Below are 26518 nucleotides of genomic sequence, written 5' to 3' on the forward strand. Positions count from 1 at the left end.
AAGGGGGGGCTTGGGCTCAGACCTGCATCAGAGGCTGGGTGCAAGGTACGGTGCAGACACGCTCCCAGGGGCTAACCGCTAGGGTGGAGCAGGAGCAGCCCCCACGGCTAGATCTCCCGGCCTGGGGCAGCCGGGCCAGCGGCGCTCAGTGCAAGGCGGGGCTGCTTTGCAGGACAGGCAGGGTGCCACGTGACCTGCCCCAGCTCACCTTCCTTCCCCCTGCCGAGGCCGATCACATGAGAGGCGCCCGGCCGAGGGCAGTCGCGCGGAGCATGGAGCTGGCGGGCGGGCGCTGCGCGCTCAGCCTGTGGCTGCTGCTGCCGCCGCTGTGCTGCTTGCCGGCCCCGGGCGCCGCCGCCCCAGCAGGGCCCTCGGCCGTGGGTGAGTCTGGCTGAGCGCTGCGGGGCGGCCGGGGAGCCAGCGCTGAGCCTCAGCCGCCGGGCTTGTCTCTTCCTCCCCCCACCCCAGAAGAAGTAGGGCGGAGGGGCAGGGCTGGGGCCCCGGGTCGGTGGGGTTGTCGCCTGCAGCCAGACCCTCCCGACCGGGAGCGACCCCGACACAAAGGAGCTGCCAGTCAATAGCTCCAGCCAGCCGGGCTTGTTCCTGCCCCCTCCCCCTTCATCTCCCCGGCTGCTGGTTAATTGCAAAGCCCACGCTGAGAACGAGAGGCAGACGGAGCTCTCCTCCTGGGCCCCTGCTGCGGGGGGAGCTAGGGACTTCCCTCCCCCCCCCCCTTAGGTGGCTCACTGGAGACACCTCACTAGTAGCCTGGGAAAGCTTTACATCCATCCCGTGTGGCTTGTCCCTGCCTCTGTGAACTGGCTCTGTGGCACTGCCACATTCCCTCACCTGCTTTCGTATGTCCTCAGCCTCCCTCCTCCCTTTGTACCTGGCTCTAAATCTCCAGAAACTTCCCTGCCTGGGGAAGCATTCTCCCCTCCCCCTTTCCTTTCTATACACTCCCCTCCCCCAGTTTGCTTTGTTCTTCACCAATCGTACAATGCCATGCTGTTTACTTCCATTCCCAAGGCTGAGGCATTTGTGTGACTCCCAGCACTCTCCCAGATAAATCAATCAACCGGTGCCTGACCTGAGCAGAGCATGCTACAAGTAGGCTTGGCAGAATTCTATCTTTTTTTTTTAAATAATATATAGAGGGAGAAGATCAATGTTTATTTTTAAATATTTTCCCCCCAATTGTTATTGATCTAAATTTTCACAGTTTGGGGAAATTATTGGGGGTGCGTGTCTGACAATGGGGGATCACACAATTATTTAATGATAGTAGACGTTAAGATTCAAAATCGTAAAGCTTTATAAGCATCCAAACACAAATTGTGACCATCACATGTCAAAATATACAAAGTAAATATCCTTAAATCAAACTCTTAACTCTCAAGTAGCATTTTTCTTACTTTTGCTATCTGTAAATTTTTGACTAATATTGATGAACATAAGAACAGCCATACTGGGTCAGACCAATGGTCCATCTAGCCCAATAATCTATCTTCTGACAGCAGCCAATGAGAGGTGCTTCCAAGGGAATGAACAGAACAGGTAATCATCAAGTGATCCATCCCCGTCACCCATTCCAGCTTCTTGGCCTTCACAATATCCTCTGGCAAAGAGTTCCACAGGTTGACTATGCATTGTGTGAAGAAATACTTCCTTTTATTTGTTTTAAACATGCTGCCTATTAGTTTCATTGGGTGACCCCTAGTTCTTGTGTTATGAGAAGGAGAAAGAGCACTTCCTTCTTTACTTTCTCCACACCAGTCATGATTTTACAGATCTCTATCGTATCCCCCCTCAGTTGTCTCTTTTCCAAGCTGAAAAGTTCCAGTCTTATTAATCTCTCCTCATATGGAAGCTGTTCTGTACCTCTAAACATTTTGTTGCCCTTTTCTGTATCTTTTCCAATTCCAATATATCTTTTTTGAGATGGAACAACCAGATTGGGGGTTTTTTTGGTTGGTGTGTGTGTGTGTGTACAGTGAAATAGATGTTACTGACATTTACCAATAAAAAATCTAATCTTTCCAAAGCTGAGTATAGGTTACATTGTCTGCATGATGTGTGGTTCAGACAATGGCATACAGGCTAGGCCCTGCATTACTTAATAATGCAATATGTCTGAAATGTATGTATTTACGGCCGCTATAATAAACATTAACTTGTGTTTTGCCTTTGGTCAGCAAAGCAAACTCCACATTTTCTATGTGTGATTTTATTTTTTTCCAGTTATATACATGTTTTAAAAGAACTATTGCTCCATACTCAGCTTCTGTGACTCATGCATCTCAAATGCAAACCTCTGCAAGTTTCCAGAAGACAAATCTTGCAACCATTAGCAGAAATTGCAATATTACAATTTTCAAACGTTCACATCTTCTTTTCAAGTTCCTGAAATAAGTTTCTGGTTAAAGCATGCTAGGATGAGTCTGACTGGGGTTCAGTTCCCTGCTCTGCCATTGTCAGGCTGTGTGACCTTGGACAAATCACTTTGCCTCTATGCCTCAATTTCCCTTTTGTATAACAAAGATAATTTTCTCTTTTGTAAAGTGCGTTGAAATCTACAGCTTGAAAGGGCTATTTATTATCATATCTGAAATCTGAACGTCAGTATTCCTATAATATGTAACTTTGTAATTCATCTTTTAGTTTAATATGCACCTAAAGTCCATTGTGTGCTTGTCTCTGCTTAGTGGTCAGGAACAACAGTTGAAAACTTACCAGACACCTAGTAGCTAGAGACAGATACAAAAGATAAGTTTGGTAGAGCCTCCATGCGCTGGTAAGAAGTCTAGGCTGCCTGTTATCAGAGCTGCTGGGGAGGTGGTTGTTTCTGGACCCTAACAGGAGGCATCTTCTTTCCTATCCACTTTTGTATAGTATATGTCTGAAAAAATTGAAACTCCATCCTCCTCTAGCTGTTGGAAGGGAGAAGTGCTTTCTTTCTTTCCCCACACCCAGTGGTAAATAAGGAGGATCTCCATCTTTCCACCCTATCTCATCCTCCAATTTTGGGTCATTTTCTGCTGCCCATGCTTACAGCTTTCTCAAGCAGAGGCAACAGAATGAAATGGATGTGATTCTTGGCAGTTTCAAACTACTCACACAGGCTCAGGAACAGCAGCAGTGGGACTGATCACAGGTTTGTTAAGTTTACTCTGCTCCTGCTTAGCAAAACTTTGAGGGGCAACAGAAGCACCGGAGCAGTCTGCAGATTTAGGATTACAACACTGCATCTTGTGCATTCCGTTCACATTTGCAAGTTGTCGTTGTAATCATGAAGGCAAGAAACTTAGTTTTTAAAATGAAAGCTTAAAGTCGGCAGAACTTGATGGCATAGGCCCCACATTCACCAGGGCTAGTTTCTCAATCTCAGTTGATAAATACATTTGTGAAGCATGGGCAAAAGAGGATGATGTTGACTCTTACATCAATCTTAATGCAGACTGTAAGGAGAAACTCAGCATCTTGGCAAGAGAGAGTCATTTTCATTACTGTTTGTTTTCTAAAAACAGGGCAGTTCTGGCATGTATCCGACTTGCATTTAGACCCTACTTACCACATCACTGGCGATCACACCAAAGTTTGTTCTTCTTCCAAAGGGGCTAATGCCTCCAACCCTGGGCCTTTTGGAGATTTTTTCTGTGATTCTCCTTATCAACTTATTTTATCAGCCTTTAAGTACATGAAAGAGTCTGAACAACAAGCTTCCTTCATGATATGGACAGGGTAAGTAATGGAGTCAGTCAATAGCTACCCTGTTAGTGAAACACTTTGAAGAGTTGGAAGACCATAGTGCACTAGTTTTAAATACTCAAACATTTGTTTCTGTATGCAGCAATACATTTGAGTCTGATGCCTTTTAAATGCTGCTTCTGTCTGCTCCGCTTGCATTGTCTGAATTACTAACAAGTAGGGCTATAATCAAGTGATTAATGGAAAACAAATTAATTAAATTAAAAATATTCATGATTAATCACAATTTTAATCACATAGTTAATAGAATACCCATTTAAATTTTATTATATTATTTATTTATTATTTTTGGATGTTTTTCTACATTTTCAAATATTGATTTCAATTACAGCATGGAATATAAAGTGTACAGTGCTCACTTTATTACAAATATTTGCACTAAAAAGATAATCAAAAGAAGTAGTATTTTTATTCACCTCATACAAGTACTGTAGTTCCTCTTTATTGTGAAAATGCAACTTACAAATGTAGAACTTTTTTTTACATAGCTGCATTCAAACAAAACAATGTAAAACTTTAGAGCCTACAAGTCCACTCAGTCCTACTTCTTGTTCAGCCAGTCGCTAAGACAGACAAGTTGGTTTACATTTACGGGAGATAATGCTGACTGCGTCTTATTTACAATGTCACCTGAAAGTGAGAACATGTGTTCACGTGGTACTGTTGTTGCAAGGTATTTATGTGCCAGGTATGCTAAACATTCATATGCTCCTTCGTGCTTTGGCCACCATTCCAGAGGACATGCTTCCATGCTGAATTTAAATTGGTATCTACTATTGTTTAACAGTGTGATTAAAACTGTGATTAATGATGATTATTTTTTTAATGGATTAATTGCAGGGTTTTTTTTAGTCATTTGACATCCCTACTAACAAGTTGCAAGACTGACTGAATGTTTAAGATCTGTAGGTGCAGTGGAATAATTTATTCAGATTGTATGTTGACCTGGTTATTGGGATGTTTACTGTATAAATATATTTGAATAGTTCAATACTGGCTATTGGCAAAAACAAGCAAGAGGGAAAAAGAAATAAAGAACAAATTTTTAACAAGGGTGATTAGCCACTGGACCAAACTGCCAAGGAAAGTGGTGGATTCTCCATCTCTTGGAGACTGGATGCCTTTCTGTGCTTTAGCCAAACACAAGTTATTGGGCTTAATACACTTAATACAGGGATAAATGGATGAAATTTAATGGCTTGTGTTATACAGGAGGTCAGGCTAGATGATTTAATAGTCCCATCTGACTTTAAACTCTTAAGAATCCATGAAAAAGAATGACTCAAAAGAAGCCACTTCTCTGCAAACACTTGTGGGTGTTAAGAAACAATAATGCCAGGATAGGAAGAGACCCAGGAGCATAGGTGATCAAAAGAACTGTGGCAGGTTTAAAAAGAAACACACTCTCAAGCATGAGTGGAGTAGTTTGTGGGAACCAGGCTGAGACAAAGGTACCCACTGGGGAGTCTGAAGAAGTTAGGCCTGCCAGGTTACCATCAGATGATGGTAAACCTTTAGGTCAGACACACGTGCATAGACTATTTTAAAATATTTTTTCTCTAAATGCATTGTTCCCATTGACAAAATAAACAACACTTTGGTTTGAGAAGGCTGTCTGATCACTGGATACCTCTAGTCACAGACTCCTGAAGGGGAGACCTATAGGTATCTGAACCCAGTCAGACCTTCCTGTATCCATGGTAACCTCCTATGTGATTTTCATCTGCTACGTTTTCTCTATCTGCAGTACTTCTCTGTCCTTTATTGTGTGGTGTGGCTGGTTAAAAAAGATATCCGCTTTATAATGCTGCCCTCATCATCTCTTAACAACTGAAGGACCAGGCAGTCTTTGGTTTGAATCTGCATATTGGGTTCATACTTATGTGGTGAACAGGACTGGGTCAGGCCTGGCTACTACTCAGATGGGAGACTTTCAAGAAGAAATCAGGTTCTAAGGAAAATTCAGGAGGAACCCCTCTCCTCTTTGAGTCAATCCTGAACTGATAACTCAGTATTGTGCTGGTGGTGGTGCTCTTTTTGACGAGAATTAGAACAAACCTGCCCACTTATCATCAACAAAGGCTGCTCCTGTGGTTGAGGCACTGGCCCGGGATGCAGGAGAGCAGGGTTCAATTCCTATGTTGATCCCGGGCAAGACATTTACTCTGTCTGTGCCTCAGTTCCCCATCTGTAAAATGGGGGTAATGATACTTCCCATTATCACTGGGATGCTGTGAAGATAAATGCTTATGAAGCATTTGAACACTGTGGTGATGGGGGCCATGTCAGTAGTTAAACAGGACTATCATGTTATTTTCGGTAAGAACTCGAAGTGATTAGTTTGGTGTCCTAGCCAAAATACCACATTCTACCTACCTACAATTCCCTCTTCAGTGTAAATTAGTGGATGCTTTATTTTTAGTGGTGGGTATTTATTTTAGTGATGGGTAGCGATGCTTATGATTACTGGTTTGTCTTTGTGTTTCAGGGTCTTTCGAGCTAAAAGGTGCTATGTAAATTCAGGGGTAGGGTGTTGACAAGTGTGTATATATAAACAGACCAGTCTAGATTAACCCACTGCAGTTTATTTTCAACAGAATGGGAGGGAAATAAATAAATAACCCCCCCCCCCCCCCCCCGCCCTTAAATGTCTTATGGGGGGAGGGTGAGTGAAGGAATGAAATCCAGATTACGTATCCACTCTGAGTGGGTTGGTTTGATTATGAGAAGTCTTAATAGTGGTAAGTATTTATCATGGGATTCTCTGTTAAACATGGAACCTATTTATAAAGGGGGGAAGGAGGGACTTGGCAGGGACCCTCTCAGACAATGCACTAGCTTTTTATTTGAGTTCTGTAGCAGTATTCCAGGCCAGAATTTAGGTGCATTGGCAGAGTTGTTCAGAACAACAAATGAGTAGTTTTTTACAGTGTTGTAACTACTTTGACACTTATGAAGTCCTCTTCTTTTTAGGGATAGCCCACCTCATGTTCCAGTGGAGGAACTCTCCACAAAGATGGTCATTAATGTTATTGGCAATATGACTTCCACCATTCAAAGTTTCTTTCCAGATCTCCAGGTGTTTCCTGCTTTGGGTAATCATGACTACTGGCCACAGGTAAAATGAGTTTTTAGGAATATGAGCAGATGGGCTTCTTTACCAGAATGGCTGAGTCTAATTAAAAGAGCTGGAACACTGCAATAAAAATGAAATTTTGTGTGTATGTGTGTTTGTGTGTTATACTGGAAGCAGTACCCTATGATTGTCCAGTTTACACCTAGATCTTCAGAGTGTAAATATTTCCAAACTACAGTGATGTGAAGTACAACTTTCTCTGTGTGTAAAGTTACCTGAACTAATGTTGATGTCAGATCAAATCTTTCTATTGACCTATGGTATTGCAAACTGACTTAGATAAATTGGATGCTTACAAATCATGAAACCACTACCTCATATACACAATTTATTTAAATTTCATTTTTTTATGCTGGGTAAATCATGCATATGTATGTAATATTTGAGCTCAGTACTACAGGTGGCATCCTTAATGGGATCTGTCAGTGTGCCAGTAATATTCAAGGCCTGCTTAAAAGCTCATTGGGAGTGTGTCCATTGACTTCACTGGACATTGGATCAGGACTGTGTACATTTTTTGTAATTAATTTCCTCTGCTTTCTAATGGTGACATAAAACAAAAACAACTGACAATGTAAAATCCCACTGTTCCTTCACTAATATCAAAAATTGCATTAGTAGTTTTTGGTCTTGTTTGGGACTGCTACAGATATTTCCACTGACAAGTTATTGGTCCCATAGTTCATTCCAGTCTGGCACAATGCCTTTCTGACTTCCACATTGTGTTAGAAATGTTGTTCTCGGCATAGATGAAAACATAGTGAACACTAGAAACTGAACATATTCACTAAACATATTTCAAGTCAATCCAGCAGTTCAAAGGAGTAAGGGCCAAATTCTCCCACCAGATCTCAGGGGCAGAGGTAGATCTTATATAAGCAGATCAGTTGCAGTAATTTGTTTTTAAATATTAGCTAGGACTCTGTAAGATCCTCCCACACTCTAAACAGTCCTTTTTCCCCCCAAGCAGTATTCTGTATATCCATTAGCCCTAACGCGGGGAGAGGGGTTAATATAATATATATAGTTACATCTGTTTCTCCCCTTTGCTTAAATGAAATTTAGTTCAGATTTGTTTGGCTTTTTTTTAAAGGAATATCAGTGTTTAGGGAGAATAACTGACATGCAGCAACCTCCTGAGATCTAGAGGAAGATAGCTTCATACAAATATTCTCATTTACATCGACTGATGTAAATTCTCAGGGCAGACATTGGCATTTATGTAATGGGCACCCTGCATGGTGAGTGTGAGTTGGGTTTGTAAAGCGTATGCAATATAACACATTGAAATATAGTAAACTAGGACAGATAAATATCATGCTCCAAAAACGTGTTTGCTGTTTAAAGTGAAACTGCACCTGTTTCCCTCAGCTTTGCACTCTAAAACATGTGAGTATTTATTATGTGGCATTTCGTTTTGAAATATCAGACTTCATTGATGTGCAGAATTGCCATGTTTTTTCCCCATAGTTTGAATCATGTGGGAGTATACAAGAGAGACACTGTTTGTACAAAATGTGAGGGTATTGCAGGTTTGTATGGGCTATATTTCTATAGGCACTTGCTTACTATTGGCACTATGTGCCACAAACTGACATTGATGTGGCACAGCACATATAGCTGCTGTTGCAGTCCAAAAGCAGGAGTGAAATATGCCCCAATATGCTGAACACCAACTGATTGAGTAAAGCTACTTAATGATCTTTGGTCCTTTTCTTATTGCAAAATATGTGGAAAGTATCAACAGATTAATATATCATTGAATAGTCTTTCAGTCTTTGTTGTCACATTGGCCCTCTTGCACAAGCCTACCTGGTAGCTCTAATTAGAACAGGCTTCCTAATTTAGCGTGTAATCCAAATGTACACAGAACACAACCCTCTGTTTGGGAGCCAGATCGAAGCCTCCTTGAACACACAATTCAGCCTCAAATCTGGAGCTAGATTTAAGCATATCTGTTGGATGAACACTAACCATATATTTGACCAGTGCAGTTCTGGAAATTCCTTTCACAGAAACAAAAATGTGTGATACATGCAACAAAAAGATATAGACTGGTTTTTGATAGCTGTACGTGCATGCAAAGACTTGAAGATGCTTTGTCCACAGACCTTGAGACAAGAGTGTCTACCTCAAGTGCCTACAAAGTTTAATTTTTTACATTTTATTTGAACAAATCTGAAAACCACCATAATACTATTTCCTCCTGCCCATTAGAGTCAAAAACAAAATGTTTTGTGAATCAGAAAGGTGTCATTTTCATCCTGCTTCAAAAAGAAAAACAAATTTTGAAACTTTGAAATTTTTTGTGCAACCCAGTTGTTAAGCCCTAATCCTATTGCTTTAAATTTTTCTGGCACTCATTTACTAGTGGTGTTAAACGCCATAGAAAAGAGACTTCACATTCAGTTCTGACTGAAATTCAGGTGTTTGGTTCTGATTATTTGAACCTGGACCTCTGACAGCCCTGGAGAGTGCCCTAACCAGTAGGCTATTCTGGGATGGGAGGAGGGGATGGATGTTTGTTTCCACAAAACGTTTTTGTTTTGACTTTTATGTGAAAAAGTTTTATCAACATCTTTAACTAGGACTCCTGCACTTTCATCTGACCCAAGCAATGCTCACGTGCATGAGATGAGAACTCTCTCATCAAACTTAGACAGAAGATGGAAAGTTTTTTCCCCTAAAAAAAACCTGTTTACATTTTTAGCTTGGGAGCAAAAGAGGGCTGGGGGAAATAGCATTATGGTGATTTTCAGATTTGTTGAAATAAAATGTAAAAAATTAAACTTTGTCGGCACTTGGGGTAGAGTCTCTTGTCTCAAGGTCTGTGGACAAAGGATCTTTAGGCTTTGCATGTAAGCAGGGCCATAAAAATCTTTTTGTTGCATGCACCACATATCTTTCTGTTACTGTGAAAGGAATTTCCAGAGCTGCACTGGCCATCAGTGATATCTTGTAGTCAGAAAAGTACCTTAAGCTCCCACTCCTTACTACTCTACAGAAGTAACTGGATGAGATTCTATGGCCTATGTTTTCCAGGAGATCAGACCAGATGGTCCCTTCTGGCTTTAAAAATCCATGAATTTGTGTGTCAGAGTGATGAAAGTTCTGTTTTTTGGCAGGATCAGCTGCCTGTATCTGCCAATGAAGTTTACAGTGCAGTAGCAAATTTCTGGAAACCTTGGCTAACTGATGAGGCAATCAGTACCTTCAAGAAAGGTAAAATATAGTAGCTACATTTTGTAAAACTAATGTTGAGAGGACTGACAGTTCTATAGATTTTCCCTCTCTACTTCACTAAATTGCAAGGATGAATCAGTGCAATAGAGCATCTGGCCCAGTTTCTCCAGAGGTAAAAGAGTTATTGATTTTGCTATATAGCAATTCCTGTCTACAGTTAATCTTGTAGAGAGACTTTATTCTTGTTCTAGTGTAATAATAATTCCCTGCTTTGGGTAGCACTTACAATGTTGTAAGCTTTGTACAAACATAAAAGAGACTCACTCTCTTCATGGAAGAGTTCACAATCTAAAATAAGAGCATAACTATCAAGGAAGGGTATGGGAAGCCATAGTTACACTCGTACTTAAAGAAAAATTGAAGAGTAATTGTTTACTTTGAGGCTACTTGCAATTCAAAGAGAAAGTTTCAAAGATCTAGTAACACCTTTATGCAAAGTGAGGTGCTAGTAAATAATCACTGGGATTATACAATTAATTAAAATGTTCCGTATCTAATTTAGTTAATCAGATATAGGCTGATACAATAATGATTTTTTTTTTAAACCAATGGGCTGACAAACTCAACTCAATTTCCAACCCCCACAAACACTGTGGGTTTGGAAGTTTAATTTGAACTGGAATATTTGGGGGTTGGCATTCTGAATAGGAGAGACTGGGTAAGAAGGACTTGAGAGCAAGAAGGGAAAGCAAGAAGAGAGCAAGAAGAGAAAAATAACACACAGAGGGGCAGATCCTCAGCTGGTGTTAATTGAAGTCAGTGGAGGTATACTAGCCAAGGGATCCGCTCCACAACATCTGTAGTAGAACCTCAGAGTTAGGAGCATAACTCTGAAATGTTCACAATGCCGAACAAAATGTTACTGTTGTCCTTTCAAAAGTTTACAACTGAACATTGACTTACTGCAGCTTTGAAACTTTACTATGCAGAAGAAGAATGCTGCTTTCCCTTTATTTTTTTAGTAGTTTACGTTTAACACAGTAGTGTACTGTATTTGGTTTTGTTTTTGTTTTTTTGGTCTCTGCTGCTGCCTGATTGCATACTTCTGGTTCCAAATGAGGTATGTAGTTGACTGGTCAGTTCATAACTCTGGTGTTCGTAACTCTGAGGTTCTACTGTATGCCATAGAGCAGAGGTGGGCAAACTAGGGCCCACGGGCCACATCCGGCCCATGGGACCGTCCTGCCCGGCCCTCGAGCTCCCGGTCGGGGAGGCTAGCCCCTCTCCTCCCCCCCCAGTAGCCTCAACTCGCTGCGCCGCCTGCACTCTGGTCCACCGCTCTTGCCAGGCAGCACAGTGGTGTGGCTGCGAACTCCTGCTGCTCTGAGCGGCATGGTAAGGGTAAGGGAGCAGGGGGGTTGGATAAGGGGTAGGAGGTTCCGGGGGGCAGTCAGGGGACAGGGACTGGGGGCGGTTGGATGGGGCAGGGAGGTCAGGGGATGGGGATCGGGGGGGTTGGATAGGCGTGGGAGTCCCTGGGGGGCCTGTCAGGGGGCAGGGGTCTGAATAGGGGTTGGGGCCATCAGGGGACAGGGAGCAGGGGGGGGTTGGATAAGGGGTGGGATGGATCCCAGGGGGAAGTTAGGGGAGGGGGTCCTGGGAGAGGGCGGTCAGGGGACAAGGAGCAGCGGGGTTGGATGGGTTGTGGGTTTTGAGGGGGGCAGTCAGGGGGCAGGAAGTGGGAGGGGGCAGGGGCCAGGCTGTTTGGGGAGGCACAGCCTTCCCTACTGGGCCGTCCATACAGTTTCACACCTTGATGTGGCCCTTGGGCCAAAAAGTTTGCCCACTGCTGCTATAGAGGGTTGGCCAGAGTTGTGGGTTAATTTTTTCACACTACTGCATAACATAGGCTTCCTTTCATGAGCCAGAATGGATGGAAAAAACATTGTATTTTTCTTTAATTGGATCTCTGTTTTGGAAATCAGACGTCCTATAGCTACAGGAAAATCAGTGAACTCACATAATGCTAATTTTGAGAATCCCCCCAAATGTCTAGGATATTATTGTTGCATTTAGCACCACTTATGCAGTTATCCAATTCATACACACATGCAAATTGACAAATAAAGGGCAAAAAGTAGAAGTGGTCTTAAAAAATGCCCTGTGTCATTTTCCTCACCTCTGAATGATATTGAATACAGTGAAATCAACTAGATTACTTGAGAAATAAGATGCTGCTCGATATGAGTAAACATTTCAGAATCTGGTTGATAGAAGTCTTACTATTCTAACTGTCAGTGTAGTCCTTTCACGTTAAACTTGTGTTTTGAAAGCATTCTTCCTCTGTTGATCTTGTTTTCACAGGTGGCTTTTATACCCAACTCTTTCAATCCAGTGTTAGCCCTCAACCACTCAGGATAATCAGTTTGAACACAAATCTATATTACAGTCCCAACCATGTGACTCTGAATATAACTGACCCGGCCAACCAGTTAGCGTGGTTGGAGAGCACACTAGAAATCTCTCTTCAAAAGAAGGAGAAGGTAGGCGTTACACACGGAATACAATGAATCAACTCAATGTCAGTAGTAGTATTCATCATATCTATTTGTGTAAATTGAAAGAAAGCTAGCAAAAGGAAAAGAGAAAGAAGTGAATCAAGTTTCAGGGCTATTTTAGAATTTGCAATTGATTTGATAGGGCAGAGGCTTTAAGAAATGCATATTTGCTACCCGCTACATGCAGTAGTGAGCAATAGGAAAGAAAAAAAGACTCTAGTCTTACTTATACAGGTTTAATATCATTATAACTCTGACCTCACTCCTGATCTGTGTTGGTGAAAGTGAGATCAGAATCATGTCTGCATTATAACGACTATTACAGTACTTTCATAGCCCAGGAAATCCAAAATGGAATTATCCACAAAACTACAAGACTTGATGCAGAGGACATCTCTGCTATTTAAATGGGAACTTGGTTGAAAAGTTGCATCTGTAACATGGTACCAAAGAACATGGGTATGTTTGTACATGTACTTGAAGTACAAATATTACATTCTTTCCCTTTAGCAGATAATACACATGAAAAGCATGTCTTATATTTCACAAACTCTATCCTTATTGCATACACAAAATGTTCAGGTTACTAAGCATGCAGAAGTAAAGAAATGAAAGTTAAAATTGTGTATACAGTTTTGTCCCCCATGTGGAAACATTGCTACAATATTTAATCAAACAGTCGTATGCCATTTATTAAACCTTACAATAAAATATCAAACAATTTTGGAACATAAAACAGTTCAAGAAAACAGCACAAAGTTTTTTGTTTTGTTTTTTAATAATGGAACAAGTATATTTTTTTCACTCTCCTTGTCTCCTAAACGACTGAAATCTTTTTTGCACAGCCTTTCCCAAAATATTCACACTAGTCCAAAGAACAATGCTAAAAAATGTCACCATGGCAAATATTTTTCGAAAAATTGTGAATGTTCAAAAAGAAAGGCTTAGAAGGGAAACGTATGCAGCTTTAGTTTTAGGAGTTGCCACTTCCCTAATATTGCAATAAATGTATTTGCTTATGCTCATTTTCTGATGTAAGGTTACTAAATATTGGTTCATAATTACTTTACACTCTGTTACTAACTACTCATGCTTGCTTATAACAAAACTAACTTACAGTGTTCAGACTGACAAAGTCTTTCAAAGACCGCATTATTATGGGACTCAGTGTTAATCAGTTCTAAGCTAAAGCTGAAAATGTTTGCTTCATATGAGGATGCTAATTGTGTTGTATCTATCTGATTTTTAGGTATATGTGATAGGACATGTGCCAATAGGATATCTGCCTTTCACAAGGAACATTACTGCCATAAGAGGATATTACAATGAGAGATTAGTAAAGATTTTTCGCAAGTATAGTGATGTTATTGCTGGACAGTTTTTTGGACATACTCACAGAGATAGCATCATGATCCTTCTGGATGAGAAAGGTAATGATGTTTGTAGAATACAAGTGTCTTTGCTGCATCCTTTCCTGATTGGCTCCAAGTAAAAGAATGTTCTGGTGTATATTGGGGCCAAAGTCTGGTGTGAATTATTTTTAAAAAGAAATGGGGATGAAAATGCTATTTATTTATTTATTTATCAAGGTTGTTGAACACTTACGACAACACTGTATAAATGCTGTTCTCCCCAAATTCCTGTAATGAGAACTGTGCAGAAGAACCTCGCATTGTATTGTAAGACAGACTGTCCACATTTTCCTTTTCTACTGATATTAGAAGAGGCTTTCTAAGTGTCAGTCTTTTAATGAACGCCAGTAATTCCTAGACAAGCATCTCTAGTCTTTCCTCTCCTCTCTTTCAGTGACATGGTCAAATTGCACTGGCCAGTTCCTATCGTGTGTTATGTATGTCAAAGGGAATGTTCTCAGGCCAAGGAAACATGTCCTGCTTTTTGTGTTTCCTGCATCATTATTGAACTTCTCTCATGGGTTCCCTGCTGCTTCAAAGTTAATTAAGATAAGGGGCGGGGGTTGGGAAAAGAAATCTCTGCTTGTGCCATCTCCTTGATCAGGTGATTTCTCTTTGGGATAAGCACCTAGCTTTGAAGGTTTTGCATTGTGCTCTGAAATAACTTATTTTTAAGAGTCAGAGTGGCTACAAAGGATGTTGTTTCTAATAGAAATCGCTGCTTAAATATTTGTATCTATACCATAGAACGGTGACTTCGGTGCCTGAGTTCGTTACAGTATCTATAAACTTACCATAATTGACTCCACATTTATAATAGGTTTTATACGAATTTCTAAAAACAATCCTAAAACCCTTCATTGAATCAGCTCTGCACTCTAAGTCACTGTCCTCTTAACATAGACCAATTTCACATTGACACCCCAATAAGAAGGAATCACACCAAGTGAGAGAACCACCTTTAGCGAGTTTGTTCTTACCATATCTGTTAAGGCAGTGTTTTGCCCAGATGATGTTCCCAGGGCTGGCTGCACATTTAATTAACTGACTACACATCCAAACTTCAGTACGTGGAACAGACCAGCCTTGCTGCTTTGTCACTGCAGTTTGCATTATGCAAGTCGCTCTGCTTCAAAATCTGTTTTATTGTCTTGTTCCTCTGACAAAAATAGGCACTTACATGTCTAATCTTGCTAACTATGACTTTGCTCTTTTCAGAGTGTGTTCTCATTTCAGGCATTTGTTTATTGACAAAGCTTCGCTGAATTCAAGCTCAATTGGAATTTGCAGGCAAAATCCATGTATTGAGATACAGAGTCCATTTTATCTCCTTCAGAAGAGTCTGCTGGCTTTCCAGCACCGTTCTTCAGCTTTCAGAGCTCCTACTCGCTTGTGGCCTTCAGCACTGTTATGTTGGTTGCATAAAGGAATATCTAACTTTCTTCATAGAGATGCTCTAAATACATGTACCTGTGTATTCTCGCTACTGAAAGTCCTCAAATATCCTCCCTTTGACTTGCTGTAAAGAGCAGGGGTAGACATAACAGATGCCAGCAGGGATTTCTCTCAGAGTCTGGTTAGGTGAGCTTTAGGGCAAATTGTTGTAGGCTCCTGGCATTTCTGATGATGCAAAAAACATGAAGGAAGCTGCATATAAGACGTAAGTTGAAGATAGCTCTGATCTGTGTCCTTTGGTGAGGCTTGTCACAGATCAGGGCACCTGTACCTGAATTCCCCCTCCATGGTTCAGCAAGGGCACCCATGCTCAGGCTTCTGGCTCCCCAGCTATCAGCTCTCTTGGGTGGAGACGTCTCCTGAGTTCCCTCGAAGCTTTGCGGCCGTGCAGCAGCCTATTAAGCTCTGTGCAGGCGCTCAAGGCTGCAGTGGGGAGAGGCGCCTCTCCCCCTCGGCCCCAGCCAAGCCCCGGACCTGCCGCGATCAGGGAAGAAGCACCTCTCCCCACCGGCCCTAAGCCAGCCCCCGCCTGGATCTGCTGGGGTAGAAGCACCCCTTCCCCGGCTGCAGCCCAACCCACAGAGAAGCGCCTATCCTGCGGCCCCAGCCTGGAGCTGCTGTTGCAGGGAGAGGTGCCTCTTCTCCTTTCCCCCCCGGCCCCCAGCCCAGGTGCTGCTCAGGGAAAGAGAGCTAGGGGGAGTCCTTTCTCCATACTGTAGCCCCAAGGCAGCCTGCACTCCAAACCCCTCAGCCCTGGCCCCACCTCAGAGCCTACACCCCCAGCCAGAGCCCACTCCCCACAACCCTCTGCCCCCGCCCTGAGCCCCTCATCCTCGGCCCCAACTCAGAGCCCGCATCCGCAGCTGGAGTCCTCACCCCACGGCATCCCAAGCCTCTGCCCCAGCCCTGAGCCTCCTCCCACACTCTGAACCCCTTGGCCCCACCCTCACCACATTAATTTTGTTATGTGCACCAACAATATGGAGGTGATGTGTAATACATCACCTCCATATTGGTGCACATAACAAAATTCATTCTGCACATGCATGGGAAAAATTAGAAGGAACACTGGATGTGTGTCTCTCCTTCCTGACCAGGGTATTTCCAGGCTGCGCAGCTCCCTGCTTAAACTGAGTTCCCCAGCAAATCAGACTGCTGGAGCAGGCCTGCTTTGCCTTCTCCTCAGAGGATATAGGCAGCATAATTACCCACAGTTAAGTTACACCCAGCTCTTTCTAAGCAAGCACATTTATTCTGAAGGTAAAAGCATTACAGAGAAAATATATTAAAAAAATAAAAGGAAGGATTGGGGTCTCCCTTGGACAGTTCAAACTCAAGCTGTTTATCCAAAAGTCCTTTCTCTGATGGTTGGTTCTCTAGAGAATCCAGTCTGAATCAGTATATCTGAATCTCTCCTGGTGGTGGTAGCTCCCTGGAGATATTATAACCTGAGTAAATTTGCCTACTCACTCCCACATTATTCATAGTTCCTGGAGGACTGTTGTTCCCATCCCCCACGGAATTGCATACAATCCCTGGCCCACAATGATACATAGACTTAATTCAATAAGGACCTGAAGAAAAGCTCTGTGAATCTCAAAAGCTCTTCCCTTTCACCGCAGAAGTTGGTCCAATAAAAGAAAAATGACCTCACCCACTTTGTCTCTCTTCAGTGAGGTGGTGCAGGAAATTGCCATATCTGTCACCAGGCTAACAACAGAAATGCACTGGTTACGTCAGGCATTGCTACATTCTGGATTGTTGTGCCAATGTAGCTATTCTGGTGCAAGTCTCCAGTGTAGATGCCCTGCATTGAGGTAAAGCGGAGTTTATATGGGTGAGACTTATCTAGGTTTGTACCAGCACAGCAACTCTATGCTGGGCGGTTGCACTGATATAGCTACTCCTGTGCAAAAGTCCCTAAAGTACCTAAGCCAAGCACCCTAGGTCTTGTCGTCTTTGTTCTCAAATGTACATAATGCATTTCTGAAAGCATTTACCCTAAAGGGAATGATTATTTCCCAATTTTTTTTTTCAGAAAACCCAATAAATTCCTTGTTTGTAGCACCTGCTGTGACACCAGTGAAAAGTGTGGTGCAGAGAGAGTCCAACAATCCTGGAGTCAGACTGTATCAATACGATCCTCTTCATTATAGCTTGTTGGTATGTGAAGACTAAAAGAATTGTGTTAGTGTTAAGTATTAAAATAGGTATAGCTCAAGCCTTTTTCATACTGGGTGTCCTGCTGCCAGATTGGTGCTGGGTTCTGTCTCCTCAGTGATAAGCGGAGAAGGGTGGGGGGAAGAAAGGAAAAATCTTCAAATAGGAACTATGCAACCTTTACTGAGCCTGAAAGATCCACTTCCCATTTTCTTTCTGCTGCGTAAACCCCAGAACACAGAATAAAAGTCAGAAAAAAGCTGTGTTCAGCCGTGGAAAAGGCAGGTAAAATCCTGGCACGTATGGATAGGTGTCTCTTTAGACACACATGAGCTTTGGTGATAGAGACAATAACTTTGGTGCACTTAGTCTGGCACTGTATAAAACACTTTCAGAGAACTTCCAGAAGGTTCAGGGTGAAATCCTGGCCTCACTGGAGTCAATGGCAAAGCTTATGTGCATATCTGCTGCCCATTTCTTACATGACCCTCATTCCTGCAAGTCTTCATTTCCCTATATTCTTCCCATGGTCTCCACTGGCCACTTATCCATATGCCACCAAATGGTGCCTGGGGAAAAGTGAGTTCAGCCCTTACTATGCTTTTCTCCCTATATGTAGCCTAGATCTGGTTTTAACATTCATTTGGCCAGCCCATCAGAGATGTGCATAAGGGACTTTGGTTTACCCTCTTCTTTGAAGGAAAGCACCTCCAATAACGTAGCTACCTAATTTGGGTCTCTGTTCTCTTTCCTCCCCCCACCATTACTACAATGCAAGTGCCAGCTTATGGTGTGACCCCAACTCTTGGGGTGGGGCATGACCTTTTATTCATTTGTGAATAATAAGCAGTGACAGCTTCCTAATCAATATATCATTCAAGAAACTTAATGAAGCAAGCAATACAACTGTGCCCCCCCCCTTTTTTTTAAACGTGTAGGATCTTTGGCAGTTTTACTTGAATCTCACAGATGCCAACATGAAAAATGAATCGAACTGGAAACTAGAATACATCCTGACCAAAGCATATGGTATTGAAGACTTGAAGCCAGAAAATTTATATGAAATGGCAAAGCAATTCACTGTGCCACACAGCAAACTGTTTCAACAATATTACAATAATTTCATTGTGAGTTATGACAAAAGCATTGTCTGTGAAGGGGACTGCAAGACCAGCCAGATATGTGCAATGCAGTATTTAGATCGATCTTTCTATACAGATTGTATCCAACGGGGATAGTGTGGAGAGGAAGTATAATGTGATCGGTACTGATGTTGTTATGTAGCCTGTATTTTAAGGAATCTGTTCCCCTATTCTGCTGAAGTGGGAGCTTGTGGCAATCCTCTGTGAATTACGGGGAGGCATCTTTTATTCTTGGTAAATATATTGGCCATAATTTCCCAATTGCTTTGTCTAAAGTTAAACACCTTAATAACAATGGCTTGAGTTTTCAGTGATCCTGTTGACAGCCATTACAGTGAACGTGCACTGCAGTTGCTCAGTACCTATGAAAACAAGCCATTTTTATTCAGGTGTGTAAATATGGGTTTAGGTGTCTAACTTTAGGCGCCTTGGTTTGAATACTTGGGTGATATATACGCTGTTTAGATTATAATCTGTAACACTGCAAAAAGCAATGTTTGTATAAGTGTGTAAGACAAGTAATCACACAATCAGTACACACACCTTTGTGATCCGTAAATATTTACTGAAAGTTGAAGGACACAGGACTATCCAGCACTAAGGGTATGTCTATACTTGGAGCGGGGGGGTGTGGTTCCCAGCTCACGGAGATATACTCCTGCTATCTCTAATTGAGCTAGCGTGCTAAAAATAGTGTAGTCGCAGCAGCGTGAATGGCGGGATGGGCTAGCTTCCCTGAGCGCATGCCTAGGATGGGTACATATTTGGGTCAGCTAGCTTGTACCGTCGCCAGTGCTGCCGTGGCTACATGTTATTTCTAGCGGCTTAGCTCAATCAGCGCTAATGTGAGTATGTCTCCTCGAGCTGGGAATCATACCCCCAGCTCCAAGTGTAGCTGGTACCCTAAGGCTCAGATCCTCAAAGGTGCTTGGCAACTAACACCCCTGGGAGGCACCTCAGGGCCTTTGAGGATCTTTCTCCCTATAAAGCTGTGTATATTAGTGGTAATGTCAGATTTATATGTATTTATATTAACAGATTTTTTGACAATGAAGAGACACAAATCATGTTTAAATCAATGGAAGTTACTAATGAGATCTGAACACACATTCATCTATGTAATACAGGCAAATGTGCACCTATCACAAGACTTCTGAAACTTTTTCCTAGGGTGGACTGTATCATAATACAGAGTTTCTCATGGACAGCCTTTCCTCTGGTTTGTGATTGCACAGACCGCCGGTTCCCTGAGTCAGCTGCAGCTATTGTTTGCATGAAAAAGTAATATTATCCAAGTATTTTAAATGTCTTTTAATGCAATTCAACATATGGAAATGAGAAGTCATTTTCTGCTCTCCAGGGAGCACAGGGCCACAGTTTGAGAACTGTGGTTAATACATATATTATTCATGGGTAGCCAAAGCTACAGCTATGGTTGCAAAACTATTCCCATTATTAACCCCTTGTTTTTCATGAGGTCTTAACTTACAGATAGATTTTGCTGTTGGAGAACATCTCATGTTTTGTCTCAACCCAAAAGTGAAATTTGTTCTGGAAAGTCTGAGGGGAAAATCCCTTCAGCTCTTGGTTATGAAGAAGAAATTAAAAAAAAAATAGTAAGAAAAAAATATTGTTAACTTTTTAGATCAGATATCTTAGACTTGTCATGTAAGGATCCTCCAATGAGGAATGCTTGCTTTTGCTAAGTTTGCATTCTGAAACAAATCTTTCAATGTTATTAACATTTGAGCAGGTCATCGAATATGCACAATAGGAAATCTCATTAAATTTTAAATGGTGTCCGTGCATGCTCAACTCTAGCAATATGGACTTTGAAAAAAAGGTAAGAGAAATTAGTCTGGCTTTTTTTCAATTATTCTCTGTAAACAAGGCTCCATACTTTGACAGTGTTCCTTTCCTTCCTTCCTTCCTTCCTTCCTATGAATGTTTAGAATGTGCTTGATCATTGGATCACACTTTCTATTCATCTTTCCCATATACTGGCCTTTGCACACTAGAATGCAGCATGACTGACTTCTTAAAAGCATTGCTGTGATTCCTGGTGTTTGTCCAAACTGTATGTCTTTGCATGAAGATATATATTTACACTTCAAAGTGAGGCAGTGGCATTAATACAAAAGAAAAGATGTGTTTTTAAAATAAAATAAGAAAATACAAGTATGAAGGCCCTCTTATGAAAGCAAACTCGCCCACATTATACATTTGTAGTATTTTCCCATTGCTGTTAGGAACAATCTGTCCAAAATAACATTTCTCTGATAACTTGACCACTTGTATTTCATAATTTAAAAAAAGTTTGTGCACAAACTTAATTGCTGCATTAACATTTCATTCATATTTTGAGCGTGTGTAAAATATAGAAATACCGGTAGAAACACCATATAAACCTCATCTTTTATGCCAAATTTCTACTGTAATATTTCTCTTAAATTATATTTCCTGAAATTTTCCATGTTTTGTCAGCCTAGATGTGGTTTTCCCTCCCCACCCCCTTTAAAGTGGAATAAATCATTTAGAATGAATACCAGCAAATAGTCTGATTACATTCTAATGGAAGTAAAATAACCTTACACTTCTTACCATCCAACTGATCTGCTACAGGTAATCTCAGATGTATCAGGATATAAATAAATAAAATAAAGAGATCTACTTGTGCACTCTGTGAGTGTGTTTGAGTACCTTAGTATTTAGATGGTAAGAAGCGTGAATTGAGGTTGACATGGATGTGAATGCTAGCTTAATTGGTAGTTTCCTGACTTTCTAGCAGTTTTGTTGTTTGGAAATGCACTTGAGCAACCTGAACTCTCCACTGATAAAATATGTTATGCAAATATACGCAAAGAGGAAACATAGGCAGATGGTGCAATGACAATAGCAGCTGAGATGTTAACTATGTTTTTTCATAGCCAGTTCTGCTTAATCCAGCCTCTTAATCCAGCCCCACTTGGTTTTTTCTCCTTCTTTTTTTGTGGCTTCTGAGTCTAAATGTTAAGCAGGACCCGCAGGACCACCCCCCATAAACCATATACAATGAACTAGTAAATCAAAGGCATCACTGGTCATTCTTTTATACCAGATCCTGAAGGGAACTAAAACAGATACAAATTCACAGGCTCAAAGCTTTATAGGAAAATTGATATTTGAAATGGATAGAAATGTCCAAATTTTATCTGACTAGAAAAAAAAAACCCCAGATTCAATAATTTCTTCTAATTATTGATTACTGAAACATTTAAGTATCAATACAGGTTACTTAGTGGCCATTTTCTTTTTGCATGGGCGAATAAAGTCCTACAGAGTGAAGTCTGATCCTTCAGGCATTTTTAAAAAAGGTATAAAAGCTGACTCCCCCTTTAATTTAATTCAGGTTTAGGTTGGAGTTATGGGGCTCAAGGCAATTACTGAATTCCCTCTTTGGTTCTGTGAATGTTCTGGAAATCAGATCCCCTTTCCTGACTGTAGCTATTTTAATTAATCATAACTTCAGTGAGGAGGGAGGACATACTACATTCTGGCCTTAATAAATCTATACACCTCTGTAAGGTTATTGTTTGTAAGACAAGATTCTTGCTTCATAATTTGTATAATTACTTATTCCTGCCTACATTTAATTTTGAGGAATATTTGTAAAGCTATATTTAACAGAAAAAGACAAATTACACCACCTAGTGGATTTGAAAAGTCCTTTAAGTTTATCTAGAGTCAAAATTTAGAAGGTAAGCAAGGATAGTTTTTTTCCCCTTGAGTGATTGTTCACATACACATTCCACTAATGGTGCACAAACACCCCGTGTACTCAAGTTCAGAGTCTTTGGGACAGCAGTATCTGCAGTGCGTGTACACCATGCAGCTCCTCATGTGCTTCAGCAAGGATACAAAAGGGCGGAGTTCACAGACCGCTATCCTTTCCTCTCAGTTGCCTTCTGTCAACCAGGCGAAGGGCTTGCTGTGTACTCCAGCTCTATTTGTGTAGTTATGGTTATAGTTTTAGTTGTTCATAGTTGTTCTTATCCACTGGAAAATTTCAAGCAAACAAACAACTGATTTGGACTTTCTGAAAATGACCTCTTCGAGGTCCCTGGGGTTTAAGTACTGCTTCTCTTGCAAAAGATACAGGGCTGCCAATGATGGGCACCTCAAGTACAATTACTGCCGTGGGAATTGCACATTTCTAGAAAACATGCAATATGTAAATAGTTTACGTTGTGAACTGAATTTTTTTGGTTTAACCCCTGAAACAAACAAACAAAATGAATAAAACCTATGTTTTGGGTCAAACACAATGTTTGTTTAACCTAAAACAAAAAAATGTTGGCTTTCATTTTGGGATATTCTTCATCCTTTTTTTTTTTTTAAAATGACCTAAATGTCCAAACAAAATACCATTTCAAAGTGCAAAGTCAAAATAAAATGCTTTGAAATGGTTGAAATGAGCTTTTTCAAAATGAAAAGTTGAAATGTTTTGTTTTGAAATGGCCAAAATGAGTGGTTTCAACTTTTTAGAATTGTTTTCCAATTTTTTTTTGCCAAAACTATTTGATGAAATTGAGCTGAATTTTGTTTGAACTGAAAAATGAATTTTTCAGTGAATTTGCTGTTCACCAAAATTTTTTTGCCCAGCTTAGTTAGATGTGTTCTGGCCTTCAGGACAAGGCTGTATCTTCCCAATATTTGTGAAGATGGATCTCTGACAATCATAGAATCCTAGAAATGTAAGGCTGGAAGAGGCAACAAGAAGTCATCTAGTCAAAGTGCCAGTGGTGAGGCAGGACCAAGTAGACCATCCCTGACATGTGTTTGTCCAACCGGTACTTAAAAACCTCCAGTGATGGGGATTCCAAAACCTCCCTTGGAAGCCTATTCCAGATCTTAAATACCCTTATAGGTAGAAAGATTTTCCTAACATCTAACCTAAATCTCCCTTGCTGCAGATTAAGCCCATTACTTCTTGTACTACCATCAGAGACATGGAGAACAACTGATCACCATCCTTTTTATAACAGCCCTTAACAGAGTTCAAGACTGTTATCAGGTCCCCCTTCAGTCTTTTCTCAAGATTAAACATGCCCAGTTTTTTAAAACATTTTCCTCATAAGTCAGGTCTTCTAAACCTTTTATCATTTTTGTTGCTCTCCAGTTTGCCTACATCTTTTCTGAAGTGTGGCACCCAGAATTGGACACAATACTCCAGCTGAGGCCTCACCAGTGCCAAATAGAGCAGGGCAGTTACCTCCCATCTCTTACATATTACATATCTCTGTTAATACTCTCCAGAATGATATTAGTCTTTTTTGCAGCGGCATCACATTATTGACTTGTATTCAATTTGTGATAGACTAGAACCCCCAGATCCTTTTAATCCGTGCTATGATCTAGCCCGTTATTCCCAATTTTGTAGTTGTCCACTTGATTTTTCCTTCCACGGTGAAATACTTTGCACTTGTCTTAACTGAATTTCATCTTGTTGAATTAAGACCAATTCTCCAAGTTGTCAAATTCATGAATTCTAATCCTGTTCCAAAGTGCTTGTAGTCCCTCCCAGCTTGGTGTCATCTGCAAATACTATAAGCATACTCCCCACTCCATTATCCAAGTCATTAATGAAAATATTGAATAGTACCAGACACAGGACTGACTTCTGCAGGACCCCACTAGATGCGCTCTCCCAGTTTGATAGTGAACCATTGATAACTATTCTTTGAGTATAGTATTTCAGCTAGTTGTGCACTCACCTTACAGTAATTTGATTTAGCCCACATTTCCCTAGCTTGCTTATGAGAATGTCATGTGGGACTATGGCAAAAGCCTTACTAATTTAAGGGCTTGCTATGAGGCAGCAAATAAGGACCCGCCTACCATCCTTAAGACTCACTCTGCTAGTGTTCAGGCAGTTTCAGCAACCTCATTGAAGAATAGCTCCATCTTGTATACACAAAGCAGCTACTTGCAGATCAGTTCATACATTCACTAAGCATTATGCAGTTATCAAAGTCTCCAGGTCCGATGCTGCATTTGGAAAGGCGTACTCCAGTCTCTCTTCTCCTAGACTCTGAGATCCTATCTCCAATGCATGGGGTTGACTGCTTGAGAGTCACCATCAGTGGAATGTCCATATGGACAATCACTCAAAGGAGAATGGCAAGTTACTTGCCTGTACAGTAACTGGAGTTCTTTGAGATGTGTTGTCCGTATGCACATTCTGTGACCTGACCTCCATTTCTTCACTTTAGAGTTCCTTATATTGAGATTCTGTGGAAACTGATGGCAGTTGGTGCTGTCCACCATAAGCGCCGACTCCGTGGGTGCTCCGGGGGTGGAGAACCTACTGGGAAAAATTGGTAGGTGCTCTGCACCCACCAGCAGCTCCCCGCTTCACCCCCCACCCCGCCCCAGCTCACCTTGGCCTCTGCCTCCTCCCCTGAGCACGCCGTGTCCCCGCTTCTCCCCCATCTCTCAGCGCTTGCCGCCACAAAACAGCTGTTTCATGGCAGCAAGTGCTGGAAGGGACGGGGGAGGAGGGGAAAGCAGCGTGCTCAGGGACGAGGCGGGGCTGGGATTTGGGGAAAGAGTCCAATAGGGGCAGGGAGGGGGCGGAGTTGGGGCTGGGACTTTGGGGAAGGGGTTGTGTTAGCCGATGGCCAGGGATGTTTGGTGAGGTGCCAGCTATGCCCGTTTATACCATCCGTGACTTTAACTGCTAGAGCTCAGAGCTCCTTCGCAGCGGGCAGTCAACACTGACTGACAGGTGCCCCAATGGCAGCACTAAGAGCCTCTCCACACCCGTGACTTTAACTGCTAGAGCTCAGAGCTCTTTCGCAGCAGGCAGTCAGGATTGACTGACAGGTGCCCCAAGAGTTTGCCCCGTGGAGGCGGCACAACTCAACGCTAGGCTCTTAGTACTCTCACCTAATGGCCAGGTTTTATAGCCAAAACGGCTGAGGTTCTTTAATTGTGTTGGCTGCTTCACAGTAAACCAGAGAAACAAGTCAGGCTTATGCACAAATGGTTACCAAAATTTATTAAACTAGATTCTAATCATGTGGTTACAAAATTGCTAGTGCCTACTTATTTAAATGTAGAGATGTTACACACACAAACAAGTTACAAAACTGAAGCTACAATCCCAAAGAAAGAAAACAAAGTATAGAGCTCTATTTCAAAATATGTGTACACTAAAGATAGGAGATCAGGTGTGGGTGCTTCTTACCCTCCTTGCATCTCTCGATTCCAGCGGTGCCAAGCCAGGATCGGTCACTCAATTCCGCGGAAAGACGAATAAGGGACAAGGCTTAGGGACCCTCTTAGCTGCAGAAGCCTTGGGAGGCTGTCACTTATCTGACCAGCAGATAGATAGTGAAAAGCACTCAAAAATCATGGTGCTGTAGGTCCCCTACTTATACCTCTGTACTCCTTTATTCTCTTTCTCCTTTCTATGCCAAATTGGGGCTGGTCTGTCGGGGTGACGCCAGCTCTCGCAAGAGTAGTTCACACTTGCAAGGGAGAAACAATAAGTTTCGACTACTGGACACTTCTTTTATCAGGGTAAATATTTTCCCACCTAGGATGTTGGTGTGTGTGCATCATGCTGTTTTAGTAGGGGCTAAGAGCCATGTCTGTCACAGCGCCTCTGCCTGCTGTGAGCCCAATTGTTGTATACGTTCCCAGAGGCACATTGTCGCAGCA

The 26518-nt window shown here is 41.7% G+C and overlaps 1 protein-coding gene across 3 annotated transcripts in view; it reads left to right on the forward strand.

The window, feature by feature from the left end:
• Positions 1 to 236: 236 nt before the first annotated feature.
• The window catches only part of SMPDL3A (sphingomyelin phosphodiesterase acid like 3A), a 28359-nt gene continuing 2077 nt past the window's right edge, over positions 237 to 26518 (forward strand). Inside the window, exons 1-9 of one of the 3 annotated variants that reach the window (XR_012638827.1) lie at positions 237 to 381; positions 3528 to 3741; positions 6742 to 6886; positions 10030 to 10126; positions 12452 to 12630; positions 13895 to 14075; positions 17551 to 17675; positions 18611 to 19048; positions 20568 to 21652. Coding sequence is in view for 1 of the 3 variants with exons in the window: in XM_074948334.1 (XP_074804435.1) it covers positions 237 to 381; positions 3528 to 3741; positions 6742 to 6886; positions 10030 to 10126; positions 12452 to 12630; positions 13895 to 14075; positions 17551 to 17675; positions 18611 to 18910 (1386 nt within the window). In the remaining 2 variants the exon portion in view is untranslated. Of the gene's footprint in view, positions 382 to 3527; positions 3742 to 6741; positions 6887 to 10029; positions 10127 to 12451; positions 12631 to 13894; positions 14076 to 17550; positions 17676 to 18610; positions 21653 to 26518 lie in introns of those variants that run through there. The other 2 variants (XR_012638826.1, XM_074948334.1) reach the window with 2 other exon arrangements.

Source organism: Natator depressus, chromosome 3 (assembly GCF_965152275.1).
Source record: "Natator depressus isolate rNatDep1 chromosome 3, rNatDep2.hap1, whole genome shotgun sequence".
Lineage (NCBI taxonomy): Eukaryota > Metazoa > Chordata > Testudines > Cheloniidae > Natator > Natator depressus.